Here is a 27939-nt window from a genome sequence, read left to right as displayed (position 1 = left end):
ACAGGGGTTAAGGGCCGTTGTCCTTCTCTGCTGGTGACCTTGATCCTCTCATTTTTTTTTCTATTTGAAAAATAAAATTGACTGCTGCCCTCTCTCTGTGAGGGTGTGTGTATGTGAAGAACTGCAGCCCAAGTGATCTTAACATGCTACCGTGTTTGTTTGATGGAGGATAATTAAATAGGCAATAGAACCCAGCCTGCTCTAATCGCTATCGATTCATTTGCAGCACTCAGACACACAGAAACACACACACTCGGCCAATACCCCAAAGCCTCAGGTCTCTACAAGTAGATGTCTGATACTCCCACATCAGCTATCAGCAGCCTTTCATGTTTCAACGGGCTTATTTAACCTAATCCATATTAGCCTTCATCCTCAGCCCTGTAGTGGGCCAAATCTATACATAACCCTTTAAGGAAAAAGGATTTGTCTGATGAACAAATGACCCTGCAAAAGAGCCATGCTCAGTCCCAAGCATTCTCCATTCTTGAAATCCAGAAATTTAAAGCAAAACCAGACCCCAACGATGTGATCGACACAGAAGATGCGGAAGTTTTATTATTGATAAAATGCTCTCAAATTCCCATTCTCACCCAGTCTGCTTGTGTGGCAGCAAACATTGTCATTGTTAATCCCCAATAATAGAATAGCTGGGATACATTGCAAAGTGTCAATAAAAACAGAAGGCAGAATGTCACGGTTCTGGGTCATGTTGACCCAGCTTTCTGTTTTTCATGCTTTGGTGTTTTTCTAGATTATGATTTATCAGTGATACTGTTTTGATTATGATGATTATTTAGTAGACTTTGGTCAGTGTCAAGTCTGTCTCTCTCTGTCTAGTCCGTGTCTTAGTAAAGTGTGTTTTGTTTCCTGTTTTACTTTGAAGGTTCTTGTTCCCGTCTGATGTCAGTGTTCCGGCTTTGCTCTCCCTGTCTCGTTAGGTCTTATTTCTCCCAGCTGTGTCCCCCTTCTGTCTCTAATTCCTTGATGACTCCCTCAGTGTATTTAAGCCCAGTGTGTCTTTGTGTCAGCGTTGCGTCGTTAATGTCTGTTCACCCTCAACAAGCTGTGTGTGTTTTGTCTCCAGTGCCAGTTCAGTATTTCTGCTACAGTGTTTTAGTCCACCAGCATTTTTGTTTGTCTTTTGGTGAGTTTAGTTTAGTAAGAGGTTTTCCCAGCAATAAAGCTGCGCTTTAAGTTGTACTTCTGTGTCTGAGTCCTGCATTTTGGATCCACCACTCCTGCTTCCCTGCCTGCCACACAGCCATCCATGACACAGAATGTCTCAAAAGGTTGGGACATGGTCACCTTATTTTAGCAACAGAGTGTAAACCTCTGGGAACTGAGGAAACCAGTTGCTAATGTTGTCCTGTTCTTTTGGTGCCCCATCCCAGCATTTTTGAGACTTGATGCTGCCATTAAATTCAGATCAAGGTTTCATACAGAAATTAATTTCCTTTTTTCATTTCTCTCTGATGATAAAGTGCCTGTTGTGTTTGCCTTTTCAAAGTGCATCATTTAATTTAACACGAGTGTCATAAACAACAACGTGGTTCTTTGCTCCATACAAGCCTTTGTTCTCTACATGTGTGTGCCTTTGTTCTCCATAATGTGTTTTGTTTGTTCGTATCTGTATGACAATGATTAGCGTTGATGGATGATAGTGACCTAATAATTGTGACAAGGACACAACATTAACATTGAAGCTGGAACAATGGTAGTGCAGCTGTGTGGCCACTGCATTATTCAGACAGGATGGCTAACGGAGAAAGAAGGGGAAGGGGAGAAGATGGGAAGTAGGAACAAGAGGAGACAGGAAGGAAGGATGAGAGGAGAAGGAGGGAATGGGAGCAGGGCTAGGTGTGCAGCAATTTAGATATGAAAATAGACTGGTGGAAGGAAGGAGCATAGATACATATAGCTTGTGATAGGGCTAACAGATATTTAAGACCTCAACCAACAAAAAGAAAGGAGATGGAATTGTCTCTGACGACTGTCTATAGTCAAACATCCATCCATTTTCTAACCCTTACCTAGGTCTTGGCCACATGGGACAGCAGTCTAAGCAGAGATGTCCAATGTCATGTGTACAATTTTATTCAACATACATTCATTTTTTAACCGCTTAACCAAAGTCACAGAGGAGCAGGAGCATTTCCCAGCCAATCACCAGTCCATTACTGGGCCAAGACAGAGAGACAGCCAACCATTCAATGTCACGGTCACAAAGGACAGTTTCCAAATGACGAGTGAGGCAACAATGCTAACCACTTCAACAACTGTCTTAGATACTAGATACTGCTGCAAATATACCACCATTGCTAAGGCCGACAATGAAACAAAATATAATAATAATGTTCATTGTGACCAAAACTCTATCAGTACACACAAGCCCCCACCAGCCCCACCTACACACACAAACTCATTCCTCACAACCCCTCACCCTCTCTCTCATAACAACTAAAACCACAGGGACACCTAGATAAAGCCCCTCTTTGGCACAGTACTGATGGTATCACTGGTGTCTTTTAACAAGATATAAGACAAACAGGACCCAGAGGAATGGTTTATTGATCCTAACACAGTATCTGTTCACTCCATCTCCATCATAATTTAGAACAAATATAAAACATATCATCTACTTCATCTCCATGTTGATCAAATTTGATTACCAGTTTAGTCTGTAACACATCAGGTTAGAAGGTGTTTGGTCACTGAGATCAATGGGGTTCAGTATTGCAGTTCCTGTCTTTGGTCCTATCATGGTCTATTTTGGGTTTAGCTATATGTTAAATTTTTTGGTCTGTCTTGCCTTTGGTGTCAGTGAGCTGATAAAATATGCATGGTTTGGACTTTTCACCTTTCCGATTTTTATTCCTTGTATAAATCAAAGGAAAATGGAGCCTTTTATGGCTGGAGCTCATCCATGTTTGATGTGCAGCCAGGAGGGAGACCTAGATAATAGAAGCTATCAGAGACATACAGCGCTCTGCGTGTGTGCGTGCATGGGCGTGTGCATGCATGGACGAGTATCTTTCCTCTTTCGGATTCTCTTCTATTCTGAGGCATTAATGGACTCGAACGCATAGACTTCCAGATGTTCTGACATAGAGATTAATTGGTTTTCATACACATGCACAAACATGCACACAATATGTGTTTTTAATAACTGTATTTAAAATGTGACAGTAGTAACATTCAACAACGTGGCGTGGAATCTGCCACGGCGGCAGATGAGGTCAAGCAGCCAGGAAGTTGGGATTCTCGTATTTCAGTTCAAGCTGTTAAACCTCACGAAGACATTTGAATTGTGTGCCCAGAAAGCGCCCCCCCCCCATTAAAGCTTATAAATCATTCAGTCATTACTTATCTATTCATACAAATTCAGCCATTCAAAGTAATTCAAACAGTCATTGATTTTTCTGCCAGGGATACTACAAAATAAGAGGAAATTACCTTGAGCAAAGTGATCAAAGCAGCACAGCGATGAGCGATTCATCAGCAGCTGTGGATAATAACTAATCGTCTGCAGGGACTGATCTCATAGAAACTTCACTCTTATCTCTGCTTCTGCATTTTGTCATTGCTCTTGGCTAGCACTTGCTGTGTGAGAAAATCAATAGTCATTTTAGAAACATGACTTAATAATGACTTATTGCACACTGTAGTGAGTAGTAGTTGAATTAAGGTCAAAGACTGAACAAGCACTTCTTTTAGATTTATGCTCATATGTGACTTGTACTAGCCATTATTCTTGGAAACTGAAGAAAACCTTTGTTTCAAACATGCTCGCTGTTAACCTTTTCAAATTCTTTGGAAATTTGTTAAAAATATAGTTAAAGAAGATAAAGTAATCATGTTTAAGCACCTGGAATGGCAAACTAGCTGAGACTGACTCCTGAATCCATGGTTGGAATGACTGGCTCTGTGTCAGTCAAGATGAGCACAACAATGCAATATACACTCACCAGCCACTTCAGAGAAAGTGTGCCTTGTTGATGACCGAGATCAGAGGAGAATGTCCAGAATACTTCTAAACTCTAACTACAGCAACAGTAACTCAAATAAACAGTTGTTACAATCAAGAGCATCACTGAATGCAAAACCCCAGGAGGTCCAAACAATTATTAGCAAGATGTACCTAATAAAGTGTACAGTGAGTGTAAACAGTAAGCATGTGGCAGTAAAAATAAGGACAATCGTTTTTTTGTTTGTTTTCTTTGTAATCATTATTTGTATTGGATGAAGTAACGTCAATTCCATCTTAAATTTTAAGATGAAATACAAACCTCTACCTAAGGTGGTTCAAGTGAAAACCTTTGGATGGTTCAATTTATCTACCTATCCATTCTTCCATCCACTACAGTGTGCCACACTGCACTGCTGGTGTTATCTACATGTTTTTAATGGAAATTTAACGGCAATTGAAGTGAACGTACCCCACCCATCAAATTCACTGTATGAGCATTAAAGAGACAGGATTGGAAAGAGAGCAAATTCATTAGACATATATGACGCGTGGCGTGTAGAGCATGTTAAATTAACAGCTGTTGCCATACGGATAAACAGAGTGAGGGAAAAACTGTTCCAAACAGAAATGGGAGACACACACATGTGCACTTACTTTTTATTGAAATACAATTTCCAGGTGATGCATTATAGTCATTAGTCTGTCTGTGCTGAGCATGGGGAATATTAAGACAGATGGGTTGTTTTTCACCTAAACTAAGGCATTCTCACACTCATTTACTCCAGTTTATACATATCCAAGAAAAATCACAAATTTCCATATTATGTACTATAAAGGGTTTTGGTGCAGTGCAAGTTTGCTACTGTTGTTGTAGACTTTTCTTTTCTTCTTTTTTATATATTGAATGCGAGTTCTGAATTGTGAACTCTAACTGAGCTTACCAAAAACTTCTGGAAAAAAAATGATAGGGCACATTAGAGCAATCTGATTGTTTTTAATGACCAGATATAAACCTGGTCAATTTAAAAAAAAAAGAACAACACTTTAATATACTTATTTAAAGTAAGAAACTGATACACAAATGTGCAGTTATTGCACTTTATTGATAATCTCTATATACAAAAATCATGCATGCCCTGATTACAACAGGAAGGAACTGCCTTACACTGTTTAGTGAAAAATTCTCATGATATTCCAATTAAACTGTTAGGCTAACTGTAGTCCCTAGATCAACTAATCAGGCAAGAGAAACTGACAAAATAATAACAGATCCATTCATCTCTTTAAGTTTTTTATTAAATCAGTGCTTGCAAAATTGTGATGGATGCAGTCATACAGATCAACTTAACTTAACTCTACTGTTATTACAGTAAAAAAGAAAGTGACTAAGGTCATTTACATGGAAAATGTATGGCAAGCAGACGCTGTGGAGGATAATTCCCTTCCAGCTCTCAGCAGGTAATGTCAAAATAATTATCAGACGAGACAGCTCAGTAGGCAGGCAGCACCTCTTCATTATAGAGTAAGGTTGAGGAGGCTAACAACCTCCAAATGTAGTAGTATACACTATACAAGGTCCAACATGTAACTTTCTAAATCTTTTTCATTTTTAATGTTTTTTTTAAATACACCTCTCTTATATGACCAACTCACTAAATAATGTGGACCAGAATGGGATGAGGGTGAGAAGAAAAAGAATAGCACATGGGAATGTACAGTCATGGTGAAAAGAAAGTACACCCTTGGTCAGTTCTTGGGTCTTAGAAAATAAAATAAATTTGGTCTGACATGAACAACAACGCATTGCATATTACACGCTGTATTTATATGTTTAAAAAACCAAATAAATTTTGGTATACAGAGGAGTTCATGGTTGACTGCAAGGTGCTCAGTTGACAGCAAAACCAGCCCAACTCATTACAACTCCATCACTGCGTTTGACAGTTGGTATGAGGTGTTTGTGCTGATATGCTGTGTTTGGTTTCCACCAAACATGACACTAATTATTGTGATGAGTCATTTGGACCACGTTTGGTTCAAATGACAAATGAGAACTCTTGTGGTTGGGTCATATACAATTTTGCAAAGCTAGCCATGCTGTTATGGGTTTTTTTAGAGAGAGGAGGCACACCTTTCCAACAAGCCATACTTGTTCAGTCTTTTGCTAATTGTATACGGTCATGAACTTTAAAATCTAACATCCCAACTGAGGCCTGTAGAATCTGAGATGCAGCTCTTGGTTTTGTTTTGCTTTGTTTTTTTTAAGCATAAACACGATCTGTCTTTGGGGTGAATTTTCTGGGATGGCCACTTTCAGAAGATGGTCAACTGTCTCGAATGTTTTCAGCCTGTGAACAATCTTTCTTACTGCAGAATTTTGGACTTCAAACTGTTTGAAAATGGCCTTAATACCACACAGCTCCAACAATTGCCTTTTTAAGGATCATTGCTGATGTCTAACCTCCTTTGCATTGGCTCCAGAACTGTCTTCTTTATACATGCGCTCACATTTGCTGATGATCAGTTAATTATGTGCTATTTACGCTCTTAATACTTAAGCAATCAGTAAGGGTGTACTTAATTTTTCACACACGGCTTCTGCAGTTTGGCTTAATATTTGCTAAATAAATAACACAAATATTTCATGTTTTGTTAGTTTTCTAAGGCTGTATTTAACTAATTGTAAGACAAGTTAAGTACCAGTTTATTTGTATTGTACCTGTATGGTTTACTGTACTGAGATATAAAACCTTGCAATTTAAAGAGGGTATCATTTAAAAAACAAACAAAAACATGCGTCTGGTTAATACCAATCAACTAGATAAGATAATTTAACAAAAAAATACAGATAAGTAGATTTTCTTTTATTATACAGTATTTTGGTTAACGTATTGCAGTCAGTGTCATCCTTTCCCATAGAATTTATGTGCTTCTAAGAGACTTGTCAATAAACCTTTTTTTAAAGATTCAGAAAGTTTGTGAGCAGTTAAATTGAGTTTGTTTGAGTGACGGACTTTATTAGACCTGGAAAATGGCTTCTGCCTTTGTTGTGGCTGCTGTGCATGTGTGGTATTGTAGTTGTTATTAATACATTACCTCCATGTGTCTTAGGTTAACAACACTTTCATATCGTGTCCTTTACTGACCTTGCACACACATGCATGGGTGAACATACACAAATTTGAGCACAGACAGTACTCCAAAGGGAGCTCACGTTAGGGACATTTCTGCTCATATGATTGACTACTTTGAATAAGGGACCTTGGAAAAACATCTGGGTAAGTGACAAATATGCCCCCCTGGCTGCCTTTGTATGAAGGAGACACACACTGTGTGTGTGTGTGTGTGTGTGTGTGTGTGTGTGTGTGTGTGTGTGTGTGTGTGTGTGTGTGTGGATGTGTGATGGAGCAAGAGAGAAAAAGAGAGAGGTAGAGAGAAAGAGATCATCGTGTGTGTGTGTGTGTGTGTGTGCGTGTGTGTGTGTGGTGCATTATCTCCAGTGCTACACAAAGACTTGCCAGACGGCTACCACTGGCAAGGTTTTTGTGTGTGCTTGTGTAGGTGTGTGTGTGTGTGCATGTAAAATGTGTGTCCTTGCCAGCCACTTGACATCACACAGCCCTCTCGTGGCAGGCTTCTCGGATCAGTAGCAGAATGGATAAGGCTATTTACCAGCATCTTATTTGGTCAGGGTCAGACCTCCAGTAACAGTTTAATAGGTGTTGAGGGTGGCTGCTACATGGAGGAGAGCAGCTTTATCTGTCCACATATATACAACACAGTGTGTGTTTTTATGTGCCTGGGAAGTGGTTTAAAAAAAAGTTTTAACCACCAAGAAATATATTATACATATCATTCATTTTTGCATTCAGCTGTATCTGTGCCCCCGTCAGTCTGCTGTTTAATTCCATTCAATTCTCTGAGATGCTTTCAATTGTAAGGTAAAATAGAAAGACCCCACAATAATAATGTTTACAAATACAGCACACACATATTATTTGGGAATAAATATAAAATGAACATGTCAAAGTCTTTAACAAAGAAAAAACTTCAAGTAGTTAGGTTTCAGTTCTGAGGATTAGACCCTTTGGGGAAAGGGAACATCACCTTCAATGAAATATCCAACACAGAAACAGACACATTTAGACCCTCTTACAGACTAAATAGAAATATATGCATATACCCTCAGACATGCCTACATTGCTACATACTTAGACAGATACATTCACAGACACATGCAATCACACCTACGCTGACAGCTAAGGTTCTGCTGAAGGTCATTCATAATGATTAAAGAGGCATCTCTGCAATGATTTTTAAATGACCCTTGGGACACTGTGACCATTGACACCTCTTCAAGAGAAAATTACTTTATCGTGCCCTGGGACACCTGAATTTAGACTGACACAGTGACAGTCTAACAGACATATAAGCATTTAAGAGCAGACTGGAGGAAAAAACGTAAAGCCAAATGAAAACACAGGGAGAGTCACACAGAGTCATGCACATAATGTCATGAATGATATGAAAATGTGTAGGGGTGTAGTGGTGGGTAAGCTTGAGCTGGTAAGAACACAGAGGGGGGACAGACGAACACAAGGGCAAGTATGTGAAGACATGCATTCATACAAAGACGTAAGAGACAGCCTGGACTAGCCCAAAGCCAGAAACCCATCCATCCAGTCCGAGAACAATCCCAGTCAGCACCAGTGGGAATATAGCCCCAGTTCAATCCCAGCACACACTCATACGCTCACACACACCCTGCAGCTCTTTTCTTCAAGCCGCTGATACAGAGGTTTTGGTAATAGCCATGCTGATGGTGTGATGGCTAATTTCACCTTCATGTGTTTGGTGTGTGTGTGTGCGTGTGATAATCACCTTGAGCCATGCAGGTAGTGGATTCCCCCAGAGATCAGCTCGGTTTGATTTGACATAACACACCTCACATGCACACACATACACAACACTTTAGTGCGGATATTAACATATAAACTAGCGTGGCTTTGTTAGAACTGAGAATCACCTTCACACGCCATGCAAGGTTATCACAAAAATTATTAATAGTGCGTAGGCGTATGAGGGATGTTTTACAATATCTGTTGTTGGGGATTAGGATATTGAGCTATTACCTGTCTTTAGGTTCTATCTTTAATTTCACAGTTTCTCCAAAAAAAGCTTGTGTTACCGAAGAATTGACCTCAAGTGTTAATTAAATTAAATAACCATTGTGTCTACAGTAGACTTTTGAGGATAAAACATTCTCATGCAAACAGGTATGCTTACTGAATAATTTCACTATGTTAATTGCTGGCAAGGCTTTCATATCATTGTCTGCTTTGTGTGAGAGTAATCACACAATAAAACGAGTTGCTGACATCAGCAGCTAATTTCACTGCATCTAACAGACACATCATTACCAAGGCTTGCATCATCATGCTTTAAAAACACAATACATTTTACAGAACCTCACAGCTCATTATCACTGTAACCTGGCAATGACCTGCATTTTGCTGGATTCTTTCCCCAGCCTACGATGTAGCATTGTCAATAGCTTAGTACAAAGACTGCAGGTGTGATTTTTTTAGGATGCCTGTCTTTACTTGGGCAGTGTTTGATTTTCTCCTTGGATCAGCAACTGTCTATGTATTCATTTATCCATCTGTTTCTACCCCCCACACTCCACCTAGACAAAGAGAAAAAAACTGGTAACTAGCTCCCTTGTTACCCTGTCAGTTGGTATCTTAACAAATAAAGCATGTCTAATTGCATTGCTGGGAAACATCTTGGAGTAATTACATGTCCGCTGAAAGTAGCCCATTACAATCAAACCAGCAAGCGATGAAAACACAGACAAAAACAGAGTACATTGCAGTAAATGCAATTTGGTCAATTTAACTGGTCAATATCAACTATAATACAATTAGGAAACACGCAGTGACATCCTTGTGATTTAATTAGTAAGAGAAACGTGTTTCATTTATTGCTGCTGACTGTTTTTATATGCAGTTTGCCACTTTCCTTGGGGTAACCTCACAAACTGCATGGTAATATATTTACAGTCTCTGGGGTCTCACCGATGGGCTACAACAGCAGAAGACCACACCAGGTGCCACTCCTGTTAGCTAAAAACAGAGAATTGAGATTAAAAGTCACTAAAACTGGACAATGGAGGATGAAAAACAATGTCTGGCTTTGTTGACTCTTGATATCTGGTGTAGGGACTATTTTCTTGTCACACTTAGTACCAACTGAGCATTGTTCACGTGCCACAGCCTGCCTTATTATGGTTGCTCACCATACCAATCACCCTTTATCGTCACACTTTACCCATCTTCTGATGGCTGCTTCCAGCAAGGTAACACCGCATATCACAATGCTATCAAACTCACAATCACATCAAACTGGCTTCTTGAACAAACAATGAGTTCCCTGAACTTAAGTGACCTCGACAGTCACCAGATGTCAGTCCAGTCAATCATCTTTGGTATGTATTGAAATGGGAGATTCACATCAGGGACGGATGACAAATCTGCAGCAACCATGCAATGCTATTGTGTCAAAATGGAACAAAATCTCTGAGGAATATTTCCAGCATGCTGTTGAATCTATGCACAATGAATCAGGATGGTCATGAAGGCAACAGGAGGATACAGCATGGTGCTAACAATTTAAATTTCATATTTTTGGAGGAGTTTTCTTTATGCTGCGTTTTCTGTTTCCTATTTTGTGGGATTTGTTACGAAAGTGCAGAGAATTAACCATTTAAATTAATGATGACATTTTGCAATAACCTATGAACTAAATACTCATTGAGACATTTCTGTATTTAATAGGGGGAATACTAAATTGTAATATCTTGACTTAGACAAATATCTGGTGAGATCAAAGGGTGGCACTTTTTGCTGTTTTGATGATTTGGTTTTCTTTTGTAGACATGTGACTACGGTATCTCACCGAGTCAACCAGGACTTCCTCTGAATACCAAAAAGCATTCACAGTCAAATGTGAGTCTATATGTCCAAAAGCTAAAGCTTGGCCACAACTGTGTCACGCAACAGGATAATGATGTATGACTATGTCATGTATCAGGAACTCTACAACAGAATAGCTGAAAGGAAAAAAAATAAACATATTGCAGTGGTGTAGTCAAAGTCCAGATCTCATGCTGTCTGACATGCTGTGTCAAAATTAGAGATGGCACGATATCACTTTTTTATGTGCAATACCGATATCAGAAATTTGGATATCTGCCGATATAAATATTTATATATAGGGTATTTTATAATCAATAAAACGTTTTTTTTTAAATATCTTGCTGCATTTTGTATAAGTTCATACTCAAGTTTAAAAAAACAAAATAAAACTAAAGCTATTCTGTTATACCTTGTGCAAAAAATACACTGCACCCAAAATATTTCATGGTTCAGCAACACTGATCAATCTAATAAACTTAAACCTACACCATCCTTTCTATTGTGGTATTTTAAAGAGTACTTAGTAGAAATATTAAGCAACCTAACTAATAGGGTTGCCAACTCCTAGCAAAAAGAAAAAAAATAGGGAACCAACCCCTGCCCTCCGCCTCACAATGCTTAATTGACGTAATCAACCTTAATTTAATGCACGTGTAAAGAAAAAAAAAAGCACAGAAATCAATTATTTTTCTACAATAATTAAATAGATTCTATATCTTTCTTCAACTGAATTGCAGACTGCACAGATGGTATCTTCCCAAAGGAAAAAGTGTTATAGCTTACTATGTTATAAATTTGACTTAATAGTTCTGATATACAATAATGGACTTCTATACATTTGACATCAGATGAAAACTTTGGTTGTAAGATTCAGATAATTATCACAGACGCGGACTAAAGCTTTCTTGGCTGCTGCCTCAAAGCACATTGTGCGCTGTCTATCTTGCGTGCTGCACAATATCGTTTATTATTTAGTATCTACTGATATCTACTGCTAGCTAGTTTATTGTGATGGTGCTGTTTTTTTTATTATGTTGCTCTTTGTTGTTTGCTTTCTCTTCTGTTTTTTTTCTCCATACAAGTGACCCAGGTGTTTTTTTTGTTTGTTTTTCTTTCTTTCTTCCCCCCCTTCTCACCGTCTCTTCTCCCCTTTGGTTTTCTTTCTCTCCCTCTCTTTCTTTCATTCTTTCTCCCTGTCCTGTCCCCCAGTCATGTCTGTCCCGTTTGTAGCAACTGAAAATAAAATAAATTCATAATTATAATAAAGGTAAATCAAATGGACCAATATGGCAAGGCCATGATGATCCACTTGGTAAAATAAATCCGCCTGGCATCTTTCTTGGCCTTAAGACAACAATTCTGATGGCTAAAGATCCAAACGGGACACAAAAAAAAAGATTCAGATAATTGTTTATTAAAAGCTAGACATGACAATTAGAAAGAATGTATGTCTTTTTGCCCCCCTTTCCCTGTTAATGCCCTACCTGGCCCCCTGGCAAAATCTTGCTAGACCCGCCCCCGCACAGTTACCAGCCATCAGCTACTTAGAAAAGGATCCTGGTGCTGATCGGCTGATCAGCTGATCATTGATTAGATTCATGATTGAAGTAGCAGCAGGAGAGGGAGGGAGAGAGAAGAGGCAGTCACTCCATATATCGGTCGTTAAGCTTAACGTGGGAATGCTTTATAAACATTCAGAGATGAACTTACACACTTGCTTTACTTCTCTATGGGAAACCTTTCTCTGAGATGAAATGCCGGTTTGGTAGCGAGGCTACAAATGCTCAACCAGACCCCCAACAGGTCTTGCACGCCACAGCCGCTCTATCACGTGAAGCATACTGCTCCAACGGCTAAGGTTATGAGCTGAGTTACGCCATGTCGCAAGTTTTGTGAGTTGCTTTTGTGATATTTAATGGATCGGATTACATTTTTTATTTCTCTCTGATATTCGATCCAGTAATTTAGGTCAGTATCGAATCGGTCCATCTCTAGTCAAAATTGAAAAATATAAAACGAGATAATATGAAAGATTTATATTCTCACTGGACACCACCTTTTACCTTGCTAGCACCAGGTTATATCCATTATTGCCTTCATAACTGGCTTGATTCTTTGAGAGCTGAATAAATGAATATCTGTGAACCTCACACAACGATGTGACAGAAGTCATACAGAAAAGATTACTTTAAGTTATTACTGCTGAAGGCGTTTCTACAAGTGTTGTGTACTTACTTTTGCACATCACTGTATATTAAAATTTTGGCCTCATTGTTCACTAAAGTTATGCACAATCTAAAAACTCAGTTCCAAAATTCAAAAATTTTCCTTGGATGATATTGCTACAGTTACACCTTCAGAATGACTGAAAGTAACATAATATGATGGCACTGCTTTTTCCTGTGAGGTCACAAACAAATCACTGCAGTGCAGGAGCAAAGCATAAAACATAAAACAATTATTAATAATTATTGTAATGTGTAGTGCCTGTGTATGGTCAACAGATAATGATTGTTACAACAAGAGTTGATGTTACTCATGTTTTATTGCAAAAATATAGATTTGATAACACACTACAAAAACATCAACACAAACATAATACATGACAGTCTCAAAAACAAACCAATAGCACATCAGTAGCTGAGTATTTTTACTGTGCTTTCAATAAATCACAATGAATTTGTTACTCAGTCGCTTAAAACTGTATGTGTGAACTGATAAAATAATTACATTTGAGCTGGGGACAATTGATTAATCACATACTTGTTTTGTATGTTAACACTTTGTGAAAGCTGCACATCATTTCTAAGATCAAATACGTGATAATCAAATAAATGTACCTATTTTCCACTTCCTGAGAAGTTAAAAACACAAATGCAAGTAGACAGTGCCGTTGGAAACAGTGTTTGTCCCACTGCAAATATGCATTTGAAGAATTGCTTTTTCTCAAAAATGTTACTCAACAGGCAAATGCCGTGGTCTCGAATTACAATTGTAATTTTATTGACCCACATTAGTCTTTAGGAGACATTTTTCCCCCGTCAGTGTGGTTTTCTATATGGCACAAAATACAAATCCTATGCACTTCATCAGCTGTTGCTAAGATGAAGCTGCCCACTAAAGAAGTGGAATAAGTTCAAGCTTATTCCAAACATCTTTTAAACCAAAAATAAGTTGTACAAAGTCTTTGACTTTATTTGCACAGTTGCTCCAAAGTATAAGAAATGCTGAAACGACTAATCAAAAATAGTAGTAATATTAATATTAATAGTAGTAATGGAAGAATGCTAGAACTGTGGGCCCTGATACAATTCAACTCACTTTCAAGGACTCCTAAACCTATTTTCAGTATGTTCACGTCTGACAACCCCCCCCAAAAAACTTAATCAGTTAGTGCAACCTTTTGTTGTTGTTACATTTCCATGCATTTGTGTATGCAAAAATTATTTTTGCAAATAATGTCAGGTCACATATTGCTTTTGGGTCTTTCATAGAATCCAGTCAAACTGGTATCTACTGGTTTATGCGGTGCTGTAATTTTGGAATAAACCCCCCAAAAACTCATGTATGAGTGCAACAACTTCTAATGGACATTTCTGCCTGGACCAGTGTGACTAACTTAGATTACATCTTCTCAAACTCAAACAACAAAGATGTTACATAAGACCGGTTGTCTTATGTAATTTGACGCAACAATTTTGTCTCCTGCATAAACACTGCATGGCTGACGGAGTTTCAGCTGACAGTTACTGAAGAGTAAAACCACATAAATCTTTAGTATTTGCTGGTTTGTTGTGCTTTCTTTTTTTTTCTTGGCTAAATGTGAGCAAAAGATAAAGTCATGCTATTGGAAAAAGTGCTGAGAATAAAGTATTTGAATTGATGATTTGATAATCTGAGCAGAGCATATAATTAGCTTGACTGTATATTTACTATGGTTTGCAATGCCAAGAAATCAATACCTGTTCTCACACTTTTGGAATTAACAGTGTTGATGCTAAAAAGCTGTCAAGACTGGCTGAGGCCTTGACATCAAGGATTAGTGCTCTGTTGACTTCTTGTTAAAAAGCCAATAATTCACCTTTATTCTAAAAGATGCCTGTCAAACCCTGTGTTTACATCATGAAAGTGTATTGTTGTGCCATACACTCGAAAATATGGTGCTCTACATCAATGATGCTCATATAACTTTGATTTGTATTACAAATATGATTAATTCTTGTGCTTAACTGTAAAAAAATTATGCCATGGGGACCAATGGGAGTGTGAAGGGAACACAGTAATTTTAATAATTAAATAGTAAATAATAAGGATACACTTGCTGACAGTAACATGTCAGTCACCTATCGATATTTTAGTCAAACAAAGGGCAACAGAATTCTCATAAAGTGCAAATTAAATTAGTTCCAACAAGCATATTATCTGACATTCTTCTTATTGCCTGTAGACGTTGTTGGCAAACATGTATAGAAAGTTGAACAGCTGGGGCATAGCATTTTGGCAGGGGAGTAAATAACGGTGCTCAAAAGATGAGAGGCACTTATAAGGGTGTCGTATTCACTAATTTTTCATGCCCCAAGCATAAATTTTAGTTTGAAAATTCCAGTAAGCTGAAAGGGTGGTTGTAAAAAGCCAATAACATGACAACTAGGGAGGGTCAAAACACTGCGAAACCCAAACTAAAAGCAGTATTCGTGAGACTGAGGAAGCCTTATGACTCGCTGGGTCGTAAATAAAAACTGCCCAACACAACTGCTTTTGCTGTACAGTACATGCCTTATATTTTGCACCATGTTACTGATGCCTTCCCCTGCTGAATGAAATACCTGCACAGCCACAATAATCTACATAGGCATGGATGCCAGTTTTACTGCCAAATGTTGCCTGCTGTTAAATGCTTGACATCACTAAATGCATACAGTTCCCCAATAATATGCAACATAGCAACATAGTTTATCAATGTACAAGCCATAGACTAAAGAGGCTATGCAGATATTTATCTTGTACCAGACTTTCACTCTGTTAGAACACTATGACTTTCAGAAACACATAATAATATAGAATATTAACCTGTGACCATTCCCCACTTTACAATCTTTTATGGAAGCAGTCAAGAAGTTTGATCTTGACAGCAGGTGGAAAAGCTTAAATGCCATTACCTAAGAGGGTCCTTACCACCATTAAGGACTTATCCCTTTTACTCATCTTGAACTCTGTGGGGGGTCTGAGTGTTTCAAAGTGAAAGCATGTTCTTTGAAAAAGTGAAATGCCCCTTTAAAACCTTTACATTCTTCTTGTGTGCTTTTCTATACCTTTCATACAATCAGGTGATAACACCTCTTGAACCCCCCCCCCAAAAAAAAGAAACCCTACTTCTACAATCTCATTGCATTTCCATCTGTATACCCCAACACTAGCAGCACACTAACTGATACAAATATAAGCATGTTATCTGCAGAGAGCACAGATATAATGTGAGAACGTAGCTTCTCTTTAGGTGAACAATGCAGTGAAAAAAGGTCACGTTTTAGCAATAAAGCACTGAGTAGCAATCTACGTATAACATACCATACCAAAGAGAAGTAAAGCAAGGGCTTGATCATTGACATCATTGTATATGTTTATACCATACAATACACCAGAAATTCATCAGTCCCTGTTCATAATTCTCATCTACTTCTAGTGTCAACAAAGCTTTTCTTGCTGCTCTCATTTAGGGCCACTGAAAAATATTTCTAGGTCTTGCACCAAAAAAAATGTAAAATGAAACATAATCACCAACAACATAAGATAAATATTTGCTCTTTTGCATACCCTTCTGGGGACCCTTATCTGGGGACAGTTGTGCTGGTTGCCCCCACTCGATAGCGGCCCAGGTCTATGTAGCAGGAATGCTGATTCAGAATATCTGTCACTATTTACTAATGTGTTCTACTCTGAGATGACTGGTCAATATCCACTTGTCCACATGATAGTAGACAGAAGAACAATGCTCCCTGCTTTAAATATATAATACATTATATACATGAAAGACATGTAGGCAAAGCTGCTCAGTAGTCCAAGAGAGAGTATTATTATAAAACACAAACTGTCCACATAACTTTTGCTCTTTTTTCAAACAAGTAGAAATAAATAAACGATTATCAAGTAGATGAATATTGCCTCCTTATTTTCAGCAGTCCTGTTAGAGTGAGGTTTATTGTGGTGTTGCAGACATGCGTGTGAGAGATTCTCCGCGGCATGGTAAACTGAACAGAGTGCTGATGGGTTTCTGCGGTACCTGAAGTTTGTTGGTTCTAAGTGAAGGCTTGATGAAGATCCGAGTGCACTCTTGAGAGAAGGCTGCATTGAAATCCTTGTAGAAGTTCCCTTAAAATCTGAGGAAAATGTTCCATTAGAATACCAGTAAACAGTCTTGTTGGAATCTTTGTGATCCCTTCCATGAGAATCTGAATGGCAGTTCCATTATTACATGAACAAATGTTCCATCAGGATTGAATGAACCTTTGACGAGTGTCAGTTTGTTCCAGTTGTATTCTACTGGAACCACATTTAAACATGAAGTGGAGTTTAATTTGAAAATGCGCGATCGATGAATGGATGTCAAATTAAAAATGTCCAGTTCCAGTGTGGATCCTACCTTAAGGTTATTTGGAATCTGGATGAAAGATTTACTCATAAGCAAATGCTTCTTTTGAATCTCAGCAAAATCTTCTCCTAGACTTTGAAGTGAAGGTTTTTAAGCGATTTCAGTGTTCCATGTGCTGCTTGCCTGCAATCTGAGTGAATATTTCACTAAAATATGTGTGAATTTTTCAGCTAATAGAACAGTTTACAATTAAAATATGCATTGCTTTGTAGTAACTTCACTGTAAGTGAAAGGTCTTACACATAGAGCAAAGCCAGCTGAATAACATACAATCAGTGGCCTCATTCAGAAGCTGGTTTTAAGGACTAGAATGGTTTTATTGCCACATTGTAGCAGTGCTATACATTCATCCAGAAGAACAGCTGTAGAGAGTATATTTAAGTGTAAATCTTCATGTCTTTATTTGTTTGTTTTCACTTCTCTTTTTTAGGCTCTGTAAGAACCATTCTTAAGATCTAGTATTTTAAAACAGCAAAGGTCAAGTATCTATTCTTGTCTTTCATTGCTTTGGAAGATAATTAAGTAAATGACAGTGAATATGAATATGGATGATTAAAATAGATTTTAGCTTCAGTTTTGCACATGAAGATGTGGTAGAAATGGGTAAAAATCAAAACCACAAGCACATCAGCATGTCAAAGCAAATATTGACATTAATTTAAATAATGATAATGGTTCAATATATGGAAATTAATTCAGTGAAACCTGATGGAACGGTAATCTCGATGGAGAAAGTTGCCAAAGAATCAGCAAGTACTTTTTTTGTTCCACGGGGCTCAGCTCACCTGAGACAGGTTGAAAAGGTTCCCTTCGAGCCCAGTGTATAAACTCACATCTGTGATACAGCCAAAAACTTTATGGTTGCTCTCAGAGTTAGATCTGCTGTCTGTGATTTAGGTATCCAAAACAGTGCCAAGAGGATCCCCAGAGTCATATAATTGAATAATTAAAGTAAAACCATTACTTAAGTTCATATTGAGCTCACCATCATCATCCCTCCAAGTAGCACCACTCAGTCCAGTTCAGTTTGGTTTTAGTGCTGCAATATCCAATATTCCCAATGACACCAACGCAAACTCCACACACAGGAACCAACAACATGTGGATCCTCCAGTTTAGATCGGTAGAACACTGGGTATCCTCGTCCACAGAAAGTGCTAAGCCACTCTAGGTCCAGTGCATAGTAGGTCCATATATTGTATTTCTGTGTTTGTGTGCGCGTGTACGAGTGTGCATGTGTCTGTATGTTTGTATTTCACATCATATGTTTACAGTAGAGTTGGTGCTGTTCATATGGACCCTCATCTCCTGAATGCTAGTAATAATTTTTTTCTGGTGTCCAGCCAAGTTCACGCCTACTCTTCGCAAATCCCTGAAAAACAGCACACAGAAAACAGGGCACTATATTTAAGCATTCTGCTAACAAATAAGGCAATGCATGAGAAAGTTGTTAAAAATAAGCCTGCATTTTGGATTACTTACATAAATAAATTCATTTTTAATGAATGTGATAACCAGTCTTTTTTGTAAGTTAGAAATTATTGTGTGTTTGGGCTTTTGGATACACACTGACTAAAGAGATTTTGCTGTTAAACCAATTTCTCAATCGTCCTCGAGTTATATATGACATTTTTACCAATGTTCTGTAGTTATATTATCTTTATATGAACTCTTAGTTCAATGAAGAGAAAAAGCATTTTGAAGTATTTGCACAGACTTGCAATCTTGTAATGCAGTGCTTACCAAATTTATTAGACCCCCTGTAATAAAAATGAGAAAACACAAATATTTTAGAAATCTATCAAAAACATGTTTAAAAAAAAGTTTTAGGCAAATAACAAACTGAACTCACATTTTTTTATCCAAATTTGAACCGGCAAACTTTTCTCTGAGAGGTCAGAAATTAACCAAGTCTAAAATTCAAGTGCTGAAAATAGACTTTCCTGTTCAGGAATGCAAGTAAAGAACTGTAATTTGGCTTTACTATAATATGCTTTACACTAAATTTGAAAATGAATGGAAAACAACAATAATTATAGCTTAGCATTAAAAATATAATTTTGATTAAAGAGCTTCTGCATAGAAACATACAAAAATGTGGGTAATTATGAATACCTTTCATTTAGGGCAGCACTGGAATAAAACTTACATTGGGTGATGGTCTAATAAAGTTGTTAAGCACTGTAGATAACCTTCACACCACTTTGTGTGTTCATTAGAGTGTTCATTACATTAAATGGTCTACGGAAAAAACATCTGTGATGCTGTTTAAACCTGGCATTAACATGTCAGCTAAGGACATGAGTGAATAGACCCAGTATACACTGACAATGCATTCAAATCAGATCGCTCAAACAATATGGGATTTGGACTGGGCTCAGTACTGGACCACAGTGTCTTCTGTGTAAGCACAATCTGTAGGTAATTGTTTATGCACTACTGGCGTACTACTCAAGTGTAAACAGACATATATCACCAAGATGTGTTTCAAGCATGTTTGGCATGTTTGACTGGGTTTTTCCTGAAACATGCCAATGAATAGACCTAATCTTGTTTTCTTCTTATAACTTACAACTATAGCAGAATAGGCACATGAAGTGCTTTGCTGCTTCTCACCAGTAAAGAAACAACTGGATACAAATGACAGATATATTAGATTCAATGACAATTGGTCACTGATGTAACTCAAAGATACATTCTAATCCTGTAGATGAACTGACATACTCTGAAGTGTCCACTTGTAAATACCCAGTGGACAGCGATAAAACCCATGTTAATGCCTTACAAATGATTTATATTAAAACCAGGGGGAATGAAACTAAACCTTAAGGTAGACGTCCTATCACCTATGCATTTATATGTATGTGTGCATGTGCATAAGACTCTTACTCTGATGTCATCTGAGCCACTGTTTCCAGTGAAGAGTAACCTCCTTCCATAAACAGTTCAGTGTAACGTCCCATCTTGATGGAGTCAAGCCACTCTCCTACAGTCTGGCTTCGAGTGCTACAGTTCCCTTCTACGCTGGCATGCTCCACTAACAGGTTGGAAACTCTGGAACGTGGGAAAACAGGTAAAGAGAAAGCAAAATGTTTGAACATGAGTCTTCATGAAGCTATTTATGCACCATTACACAACTGCAAATGTTGTCCACTCAAAAGTCTTTGTCATTTGGCTCACTCTTCATGCTTACAAATAAGGCTCTCTCTTATCAAACAGAAATATTTATGCCAACTAACAACATTCTCCACACTATAACTAGAAGAGGCGTGTGGTGTGAGAAAAGGACAAGCATAGCTTGAGTCATTTTAATCTTGACGCCCGTCATATGTCATTGTATGGCTGTTAGATAAGGTGTTGCTTTATTAAATGCGTTCCGGTGTGTGTTTGTGTGTGTGTGTGTGTGTGTGTGTGTGTGTGTGTGTGTGTGTGTGTGTGTGTGTGTGTGTGTGTACAAAAAGAAAGAGGAAAACAAAAGATCTACCATTATTTCATTATCTCCGCAAAGAAAACAACATAATGAAGTGTCTGCATAAATGTCTGCTTCAGAGCAATTATTGCCATTTCATACCATTATGTACTAATGCACTGCACATACATGGAGAGGAAATACTAACTGAATGTTCAAATGTTACGACAATCAAAGGACACCCCACTGACTACATTTCAGACTAATGCTTCATTCTAAGAAAATTAAGCCACTTTATTTCTCTGCTCTTTATTGCTAGTGTGCAGCAGCCAAAGACTACGTTTTAACTATGCTGCTACACAGGACTTCAGTAAGACTCTATTTACATTTTATCTTGAAAGATGAAGTCTATTAGCTTAGAGTGCAGAGCCTAATTTGCTTAAAAATGAATGTGTAAATGAATACACTTCATTTTTAAGAGCCAAGAAGCAGAAGCATCATCAATAAGTGTTTAGAAATGTTTAACAGAAAGCTAACATCATTTCTTAACAAAGACAATAACACCAGCCATTTAGATGATATCATCTGTATGTGTGTGTGCTTGTGGAATAAACTATAACTAATATATATTTTAAATGGTGTGCAAAGTACAGTGTTACATCCTACCTGTGTGAGGAGTTGACAAACTTTTTTAACGAGCTGGGGTTCCGGATGAATTTGTCTAGCAGGCAAACAATCTCATCAAACTTGGGACGGTTGCTGCGTTCTCGCTGCCAGCAGTCCATCATAAGATGGTACAGGGCCTCAGGACAGTCCATAGGACCTGGCAACCTATAGCTTTCCTCCACTGCTTTTATTACCTTCAGATAGAGAGATGAAGAAAGACAGGCAGGTTAGCTTTACAAAAGCAAACAAACAAAAAACAAACCTGTGTATAATGTACAAACAGTTATACTGTAAGAGCAAAAGATAAATTTCAATCATCTATGCGAGTAGCATAGCTAAAGGTTGCTTTAACTTCATGATTATTGTCTGATTGTAGAGTTTAGGAAGCAGTTTCTTCCTCCTCCCCTATCATCATCAGGGGAACAGATGTTGGGGTGACGGATGAATCCCTAGGACTACACATAAACAGCTGACTCGACTTGTACAGGAACACAGATATTGTCTTTAAGAAGGGTCCAGAGTTGCCTGTATCTTCTTAGGAGGCTCAGGTCCTGCAATGCCAAATGCCCATGCTGTCTATGTTTTGTTACTCTAAGGTTGGACATATGACTATATGGCAGTGTGTTGGGGCAGCAGGGTGAAAACAGCTGATGTCAGGTGTCTGAAAGGAGGTTGCTAAAGAAACTGCTCAGCATTATGTACAATCCATCCCACTATACATTCCTCTCTGATTGCTCACCACAGCACACACAGGAAAAGGCTCATTGCCCCAAGGTGCAGGACTGAGCACTACAGCAGATCCTTTCTACCTGTGGCTATTAGATTATCCAACTCCCATCTGTTTTGATAGTTCAAACACTGAAAATACCCCAAAAAGAGCAAAAAAAGCGAAAAAGAACAACTACACATTAACAACATTAACACTCTATAATACTATAATTTTATACCTTCTCATCTGTTCTTTACGAGATGGAAGGATTAGTATTACTACCATAGTATCACTTGTAATTTATTCTCTGTTATCACTTACTGCGTTTGCTGATGGCATTAATATAATTAACACTGTTCCACTTTGTGCCTATGCGCACTCCTGTACTGCTGCTGATACTTTTATTTGTGTTTATATGTCAAACTTTTGTCTTTGTGTCTTTATTTTTAGTAACTGAGATTTAGTTTGCTGTTTTTATGCTCTCAGTTTCTGTTCTTATTGCACTGAGCATGTAAAAGACACAATAATTTCAAAACACCATAATCAGGTTTGTTCAAAAGATTCTGGTATGCTGTCCCCGAGGAAATAAGACTCCAAAGCGACTATAAAATGAAAATCTATAACATGGATATATATTGAAGTATGCAGAGGGTACATCCTGTTTGGTGTATCCTGCAATATTTTTTTAAAGGCAGAACCATGACACACTTCAGCAAGGCAAGATTACTTTCAAATTGAGTTCTCCTGAGCAAGATCCTGAATTCTGATACTTGCTCTCTACCCGACCTTATACTCAAATATCCATGAAGTTAGCAACCCAACACCAATGGCCTGTGTGAATCCAGCAAAATAACACAACATTAACACAACTTTGTTTATTTCACATGCCTCATAACCCCGTTAATCATTTCTGCAAGTAACAGGATGCAGTACTGAATCACAGAAATGTTTTGGTGGGGGAAATTGAATTGGATGAATAATAAATAAACCTTAGCTCCCTCCGTTAGACCCTGCAGTGGAAAGCAGGCTGCAGTTTTCAGCCTAGTTCTGCCAGTGCAAGACACTACAGGGAATTGATTTGTTGAGTTTATGACAGCCTTTACTTGTGTCAAATTCACACAGAAGACAGATGTGATGGCACTCCAATACGCTTGCATGTATTAAAGCGCATGCATATGTACTCTTGCACTCTAGCATAAGAGAGAAGCACAGCAGCAAATCACTGCGTGCTGAGGGGGTAGAAAAACTGACTGGCAGGGAGGAAAGATCAGAGGAAGGGAATGAGAGACGAAGTGGGGGAAGAAAGAGAGGGCGGACAAGACGCAAAAAAGTGCATTTTGTAGAGACAAAAAAAGGGACAAGAGAAAGAAGTGAGAAGGAAGAGGAGACAGTGGGCAACAGAAGGTGATAGCTGAGCGAAAGAGAGTGTGAGAGCCTGCACTTTCTTGTGCAGATCAGAGAAAATCCAGCATAACGCTTTCAATTAAACATCAAACGTCTTCTCCTCTCCTCTCCTTCTCATCCTCCTCTCCTTCCCCTCTCTAGATTCGAGACAGACAGCCTAACAACCAAAAGGAGGGTGGAGTCTGAAGTAGGAGTTGGAGAGGTCACTGGAGGGCTGTGCGTGCATATGTTGCCTGTGTGAGTGGGTGGGTGGGAAATTGATGCATGTGTGTGGTGATGAATCAAGTACTGCAAGCTCACGCATCACCATCTGATACGACTGCAGTTGTAAAATCCAGCAAATACTACATGCGTTACTCACAAGATTAAAGAAAACTAACTTTTCCTTAAAATGTCTTTAAAACTTACGTCTTGATTGGACATCTCCCAGTAGGGCCTCTCTCCGTATGACATCACTTCCCACATGACAATCCCATAACTCCACACATCGCTAGCCGAGGTGAACTTCCTGTATGCAATTGCTTCTGGAGCCGTCCAGCGAATGGGAATCTTTCCGCCCTGTAACAAAATGCAGTGTTTACCAGATGATCCAAACACATTGAAGCATTTAACGGAACCTGGGGCTTGGAAAATAGAACCTCAAATTTTCGTGTGTTGTGCTGCTTTATTATGAAGAAATCTGATATGTTCACATAAATAAATAGACTCGAGCTACGCTTGTCCAGAGCTACAGCAGTAAATACAGCTGCCGTCATTCAACATTTTCATCTTTTGTGTCATGAGGATGGAAACCAAGAACAGACCTTAATTGAGACACTTCTTCCGCATGTGGTCCAATCCAAATTTCCCCTAATGGATACCAATTTAGGAACACATTCATGATACCAAGTTTCACTTTCTTATACAAATTCCCTATCCTAACTGTCGGGGGCCCTGTGATTCCTCTATTTTTTACTCATCTTCATTATCATGCTTTCATTGCAAAGATAAAAAAAAAAAGTTCACAGAAAGACTGCTGAGTTCCACAGGAAAGTGTGTTTTCAGCTGATGAGTAGTGAAATTAGCTTGATGCAGTATTGATGAACACAGCAGCAGGATATCTCAAGCTCTGATTATTTGAAGGGTGTGAATTATGTTATTCTCACTGCTCTGTCAGGGAAGGAGACCCAGACAGTGATAGAGAGAGAGAGAGCAAGAAGAGATGTAGCCTGGCAGTGAGAGGTGAGTGACAGGATATTTGGCACTAAGGCAGCAAGACTCAGTGCTAATTGAGTGTTGCAGAGACTGAGCTGAGTACTAATTGGACCTCCTCCAGCAGGAAGCAGGCCATCTCTGGCTGACAGAACGCCACTCAGCCTGGGATATACAGCTCAATTTAAGGCCTGCTGCTGTTGTCTGTGTGTGTGTGTGTGTGTCAGTGTGTGTTAGTTAAAGTGTCTAGGTGTGTATTTAGTGGGAAGACTATTCTGTGTGTCAGTTTTTCACTTAATCCAAAGTTTGATAAGGCAGAGTCATGCTCTGACACAACCCATATTAAATGTAAATAACTTTAAAGACAACAGTGTGCTGCCCTCTTCCCTAACACCCACACCGAGGCAGTCAGGTGATTAATTTATTAGTTGATCAAAAGAAAGTTAAGTGAATGCTACTCGCTTGCATGCACCTTTTAAATATCTTTGCTCTGATATATATTACAGTCTTATGTAATTTAAATTGAACAGACTTTGGGCAGTTAGCCTGACAAACAACTTTAAGATATGTAATAACCACTGGCTTCAGAAATTTGTGCAGCTTTACCCGCGTGGTATATGCAGCCTCCGGATCATCTTCCAGGACTCGGGATAGACCAAAATCAGACACTTTACACACAAGGTTACTGTTGACCAGGATGTTACGAGCCGCTAGATCACGGTGGACATAGCCCATGTCAGACAGGTATCTACATTTGTCAACACAAAGGGAAGAAGGGTTAAACACAAACACTGCACGTTAATGAGTTCGAAAACACAGTGTGTTTGTTGGTTTTCTTTATACCTCATGCCAGATGCAATCCCACGCAGCATACCAACCAGCTGGATTACAGTAAACTGGCCATCATTTTTCTATGTAGAAAGAAGGGACAAAGGTGGAAAGACAATCTTAATATTTTGCTTTGGTATCTTTATCTAAACAATTGAATATAGTGTAAATAAATCGAGTCTATAATGTATCACATACGATGTACCACATATGTATTAACAAAAAATAACACGAATAGAAATGAAGACATAAACAGATAAACCTTAAAAAATGGGGCCTATAGAGAGTTTATAGAGCTGGCCTTATAAAAGCTGCCAGACAGGACAGGATAGTGTAACTCTATATATGTCTGTGAAGGTTCTCAGTCATCCAGGTCATCGCAGTCTAAGGAGCTTGGAAAGAAAAGCGTCTGGAAGTTGCTTGAAGACGTTTCACCTCTCATCCGAGAAGCTTCTTCAGTTCTAGGGTCAAATGGTGGAGAGTCCCAGATTTAAACCCAGTGGGAGTATCCCCCCAAGAGGGACAACTCTATATATGCACCACATAATAATAATAATAATAAAACATGTGAACATTTCTGACTTTATTTTGATAGGGACAGTGGGAAGAATGGCAGAAGTAAGCACAGGGGGGGATGACATTTAGCAAATGCTACCCAGGCAGCATCTGCACAAATTATTTACCCATGTTGTATCGAACTTTAGCACTTAACTACTGGTCAACCCTGTATATGTTCTGTTGATTTTAAACCGTGTAAACCTGCAGACCTGGGCCAATTACAAGATAATATAAAGAAAGATGGGAAAAGGCTCCTTTTCAACTTCTCCCCCTGGATTTTGTCAATGGCTGTTATGGTGCCACTGCAGCAAATGTTGGGATTACTTTTTCTGTTTTTCTCTAACACCTACCAACCAACAGCACAGGTTGTGGATCGTGAAGCAGGAAGAAAGATTAAAAGCTGAAATATATTCTCCAGTATTGGTTTGGTTGTAGCCACATAATCACTGATCAATACAGATCTGATTAGCCTATTGTGTCAGCAAGGCAAGTCAGCTTATCTAACCCTAATGCTCTAGTTTTATGTGATAATTATAGAGAATATCCATAAGCACTTTACTCTGAAAATACACTTAATTTACATTTATATATTTCTAGTATTTAGCTCTGGAGCTCACCATTTTCCCTCTATAAGTGTCAGTGATGGTCATCCAATCAACTATGCACTTCAAGTCAGACCTCCTGCTCTATGAAATGACCTAAAGCATTAATATTTCCATGAATCCTGCCCAGAGTTCAGTGTCACCCGGCTGCCTTGAATCACATCATGTTTTATGAAATGACTGTCTCCTGTACAGACGCGTGTCTCCCCAAGTAATTCATCTTTCCCCTTCCTCCCTGCAATACCCGACTTAACCTTTCTGGTACTCTCCCAATCTGTATAGAAGAATGATGCTAAATCGGTTGTTCAAGATTTGAGAAAAATGAAGCATGCTTTTTGCCAAAGAAATAATTAATTCAAGCAACAGCATTGGATGACAATATTAGCTTAATTACTAAGTGGTAAGGTATTACCACTTAGTAATTAAGCTAATATTGAAAACTGCATACACAGTGATGGCTTTTTCCCTGGTATGGAAGACTCTTTCACTAGATTTCCTCTTAGCTTTTTCCCCTCTCATTGGTAGGCTCTCATTGTTAGTTTAAGCTTTTGCTCCTTCCAATCCAAATGTAAACTATCAACATTCCCCTCATCCACTCTTCACATTTTGACAGCAGACATGCAGCTCACAGTTTCAACAAATAGTTTTTTCTATCCACTCGCAGCAGAACATCCCACTTACATGTGAAATGAGATGTTAAGCCAAAGATGTGAGTTAGCAGCCTCACAGTACATTGTCCATAGCTGTGACAGCTAATCCAGGACCCAGTCCAGCCTCTGGTTTTCAAATAGCTGTGTCATTTATACTGGCCTCAGTACACCAGCCATCCATGTAATTACTTCTAAGGGTTTTCTGTGCTGCACCGTCTGCTGGTGGCCCATCTTCCCTGCTTCCACTTTGCCATTCAGGTTTATTCCCCATGACACACAGGACAGTCATATCAGCAGTTTTCACTCACCACAGCTCTGTAACACAC

The 27939-nt window shown here is 38.6% G+C and overlaps 1 protein-coding gene across 1 annotated transcript in view; it reads right to left on the bottom strand.

Annotated features, from left to right (window-relative positions):
- Positions 1–13541: 13541 nt before the first annotated feature.
- epha5 (EPH receptor A5) overlaps positions 13542–27939 on the bottom strand; it is a 62451-nt gene continuing 48053 nt past the window's right edge. Inside the window, exons 14-19 of the mRNA XM_080872678.1 lie at positions 25819–25886; positions 25582–25723; positions 24193–24342; positions 21672–21865; positions 20486–20650; positions 13542–18968 (exon numbers count right to left, since the gene is read on the bottom strand). Of these exons, the coding sequence (XP_080728804.1) occupies positions 18857–18968; positions 20486–20650; positions 21672–21865; positions 24193–24342; positions 25582–25723; positions 25819–25886 (831 nt within the window). The 3' untranslated portion in view covers positions 13542–18856. The remainder of the gene's footprint in view (positions 18969–20485; positions 20651–21671; positions 21866–24192; positions 24343–25581; positions 25724–25818; positions 25887–27939) is intronic.

Source organism: Rhamphochromis sp. 'chilingali', assembly GCF_963969265.1.
Source record: "Rhamphochromis sp. 'chilingali' genome assembly, chromosome: 2".
In the NCBI taxonomy this organism is placed as follows: Eukaryota; Metazoa; Chordata; class Actinopteri; order Cichliformes; family Cichlidae; genus Rhamphochromis; species Rhamphochromis sp. 'chilingali'.
This window is presented reverse-complemented; position numbering and strand designations above follow the sequence as displayed.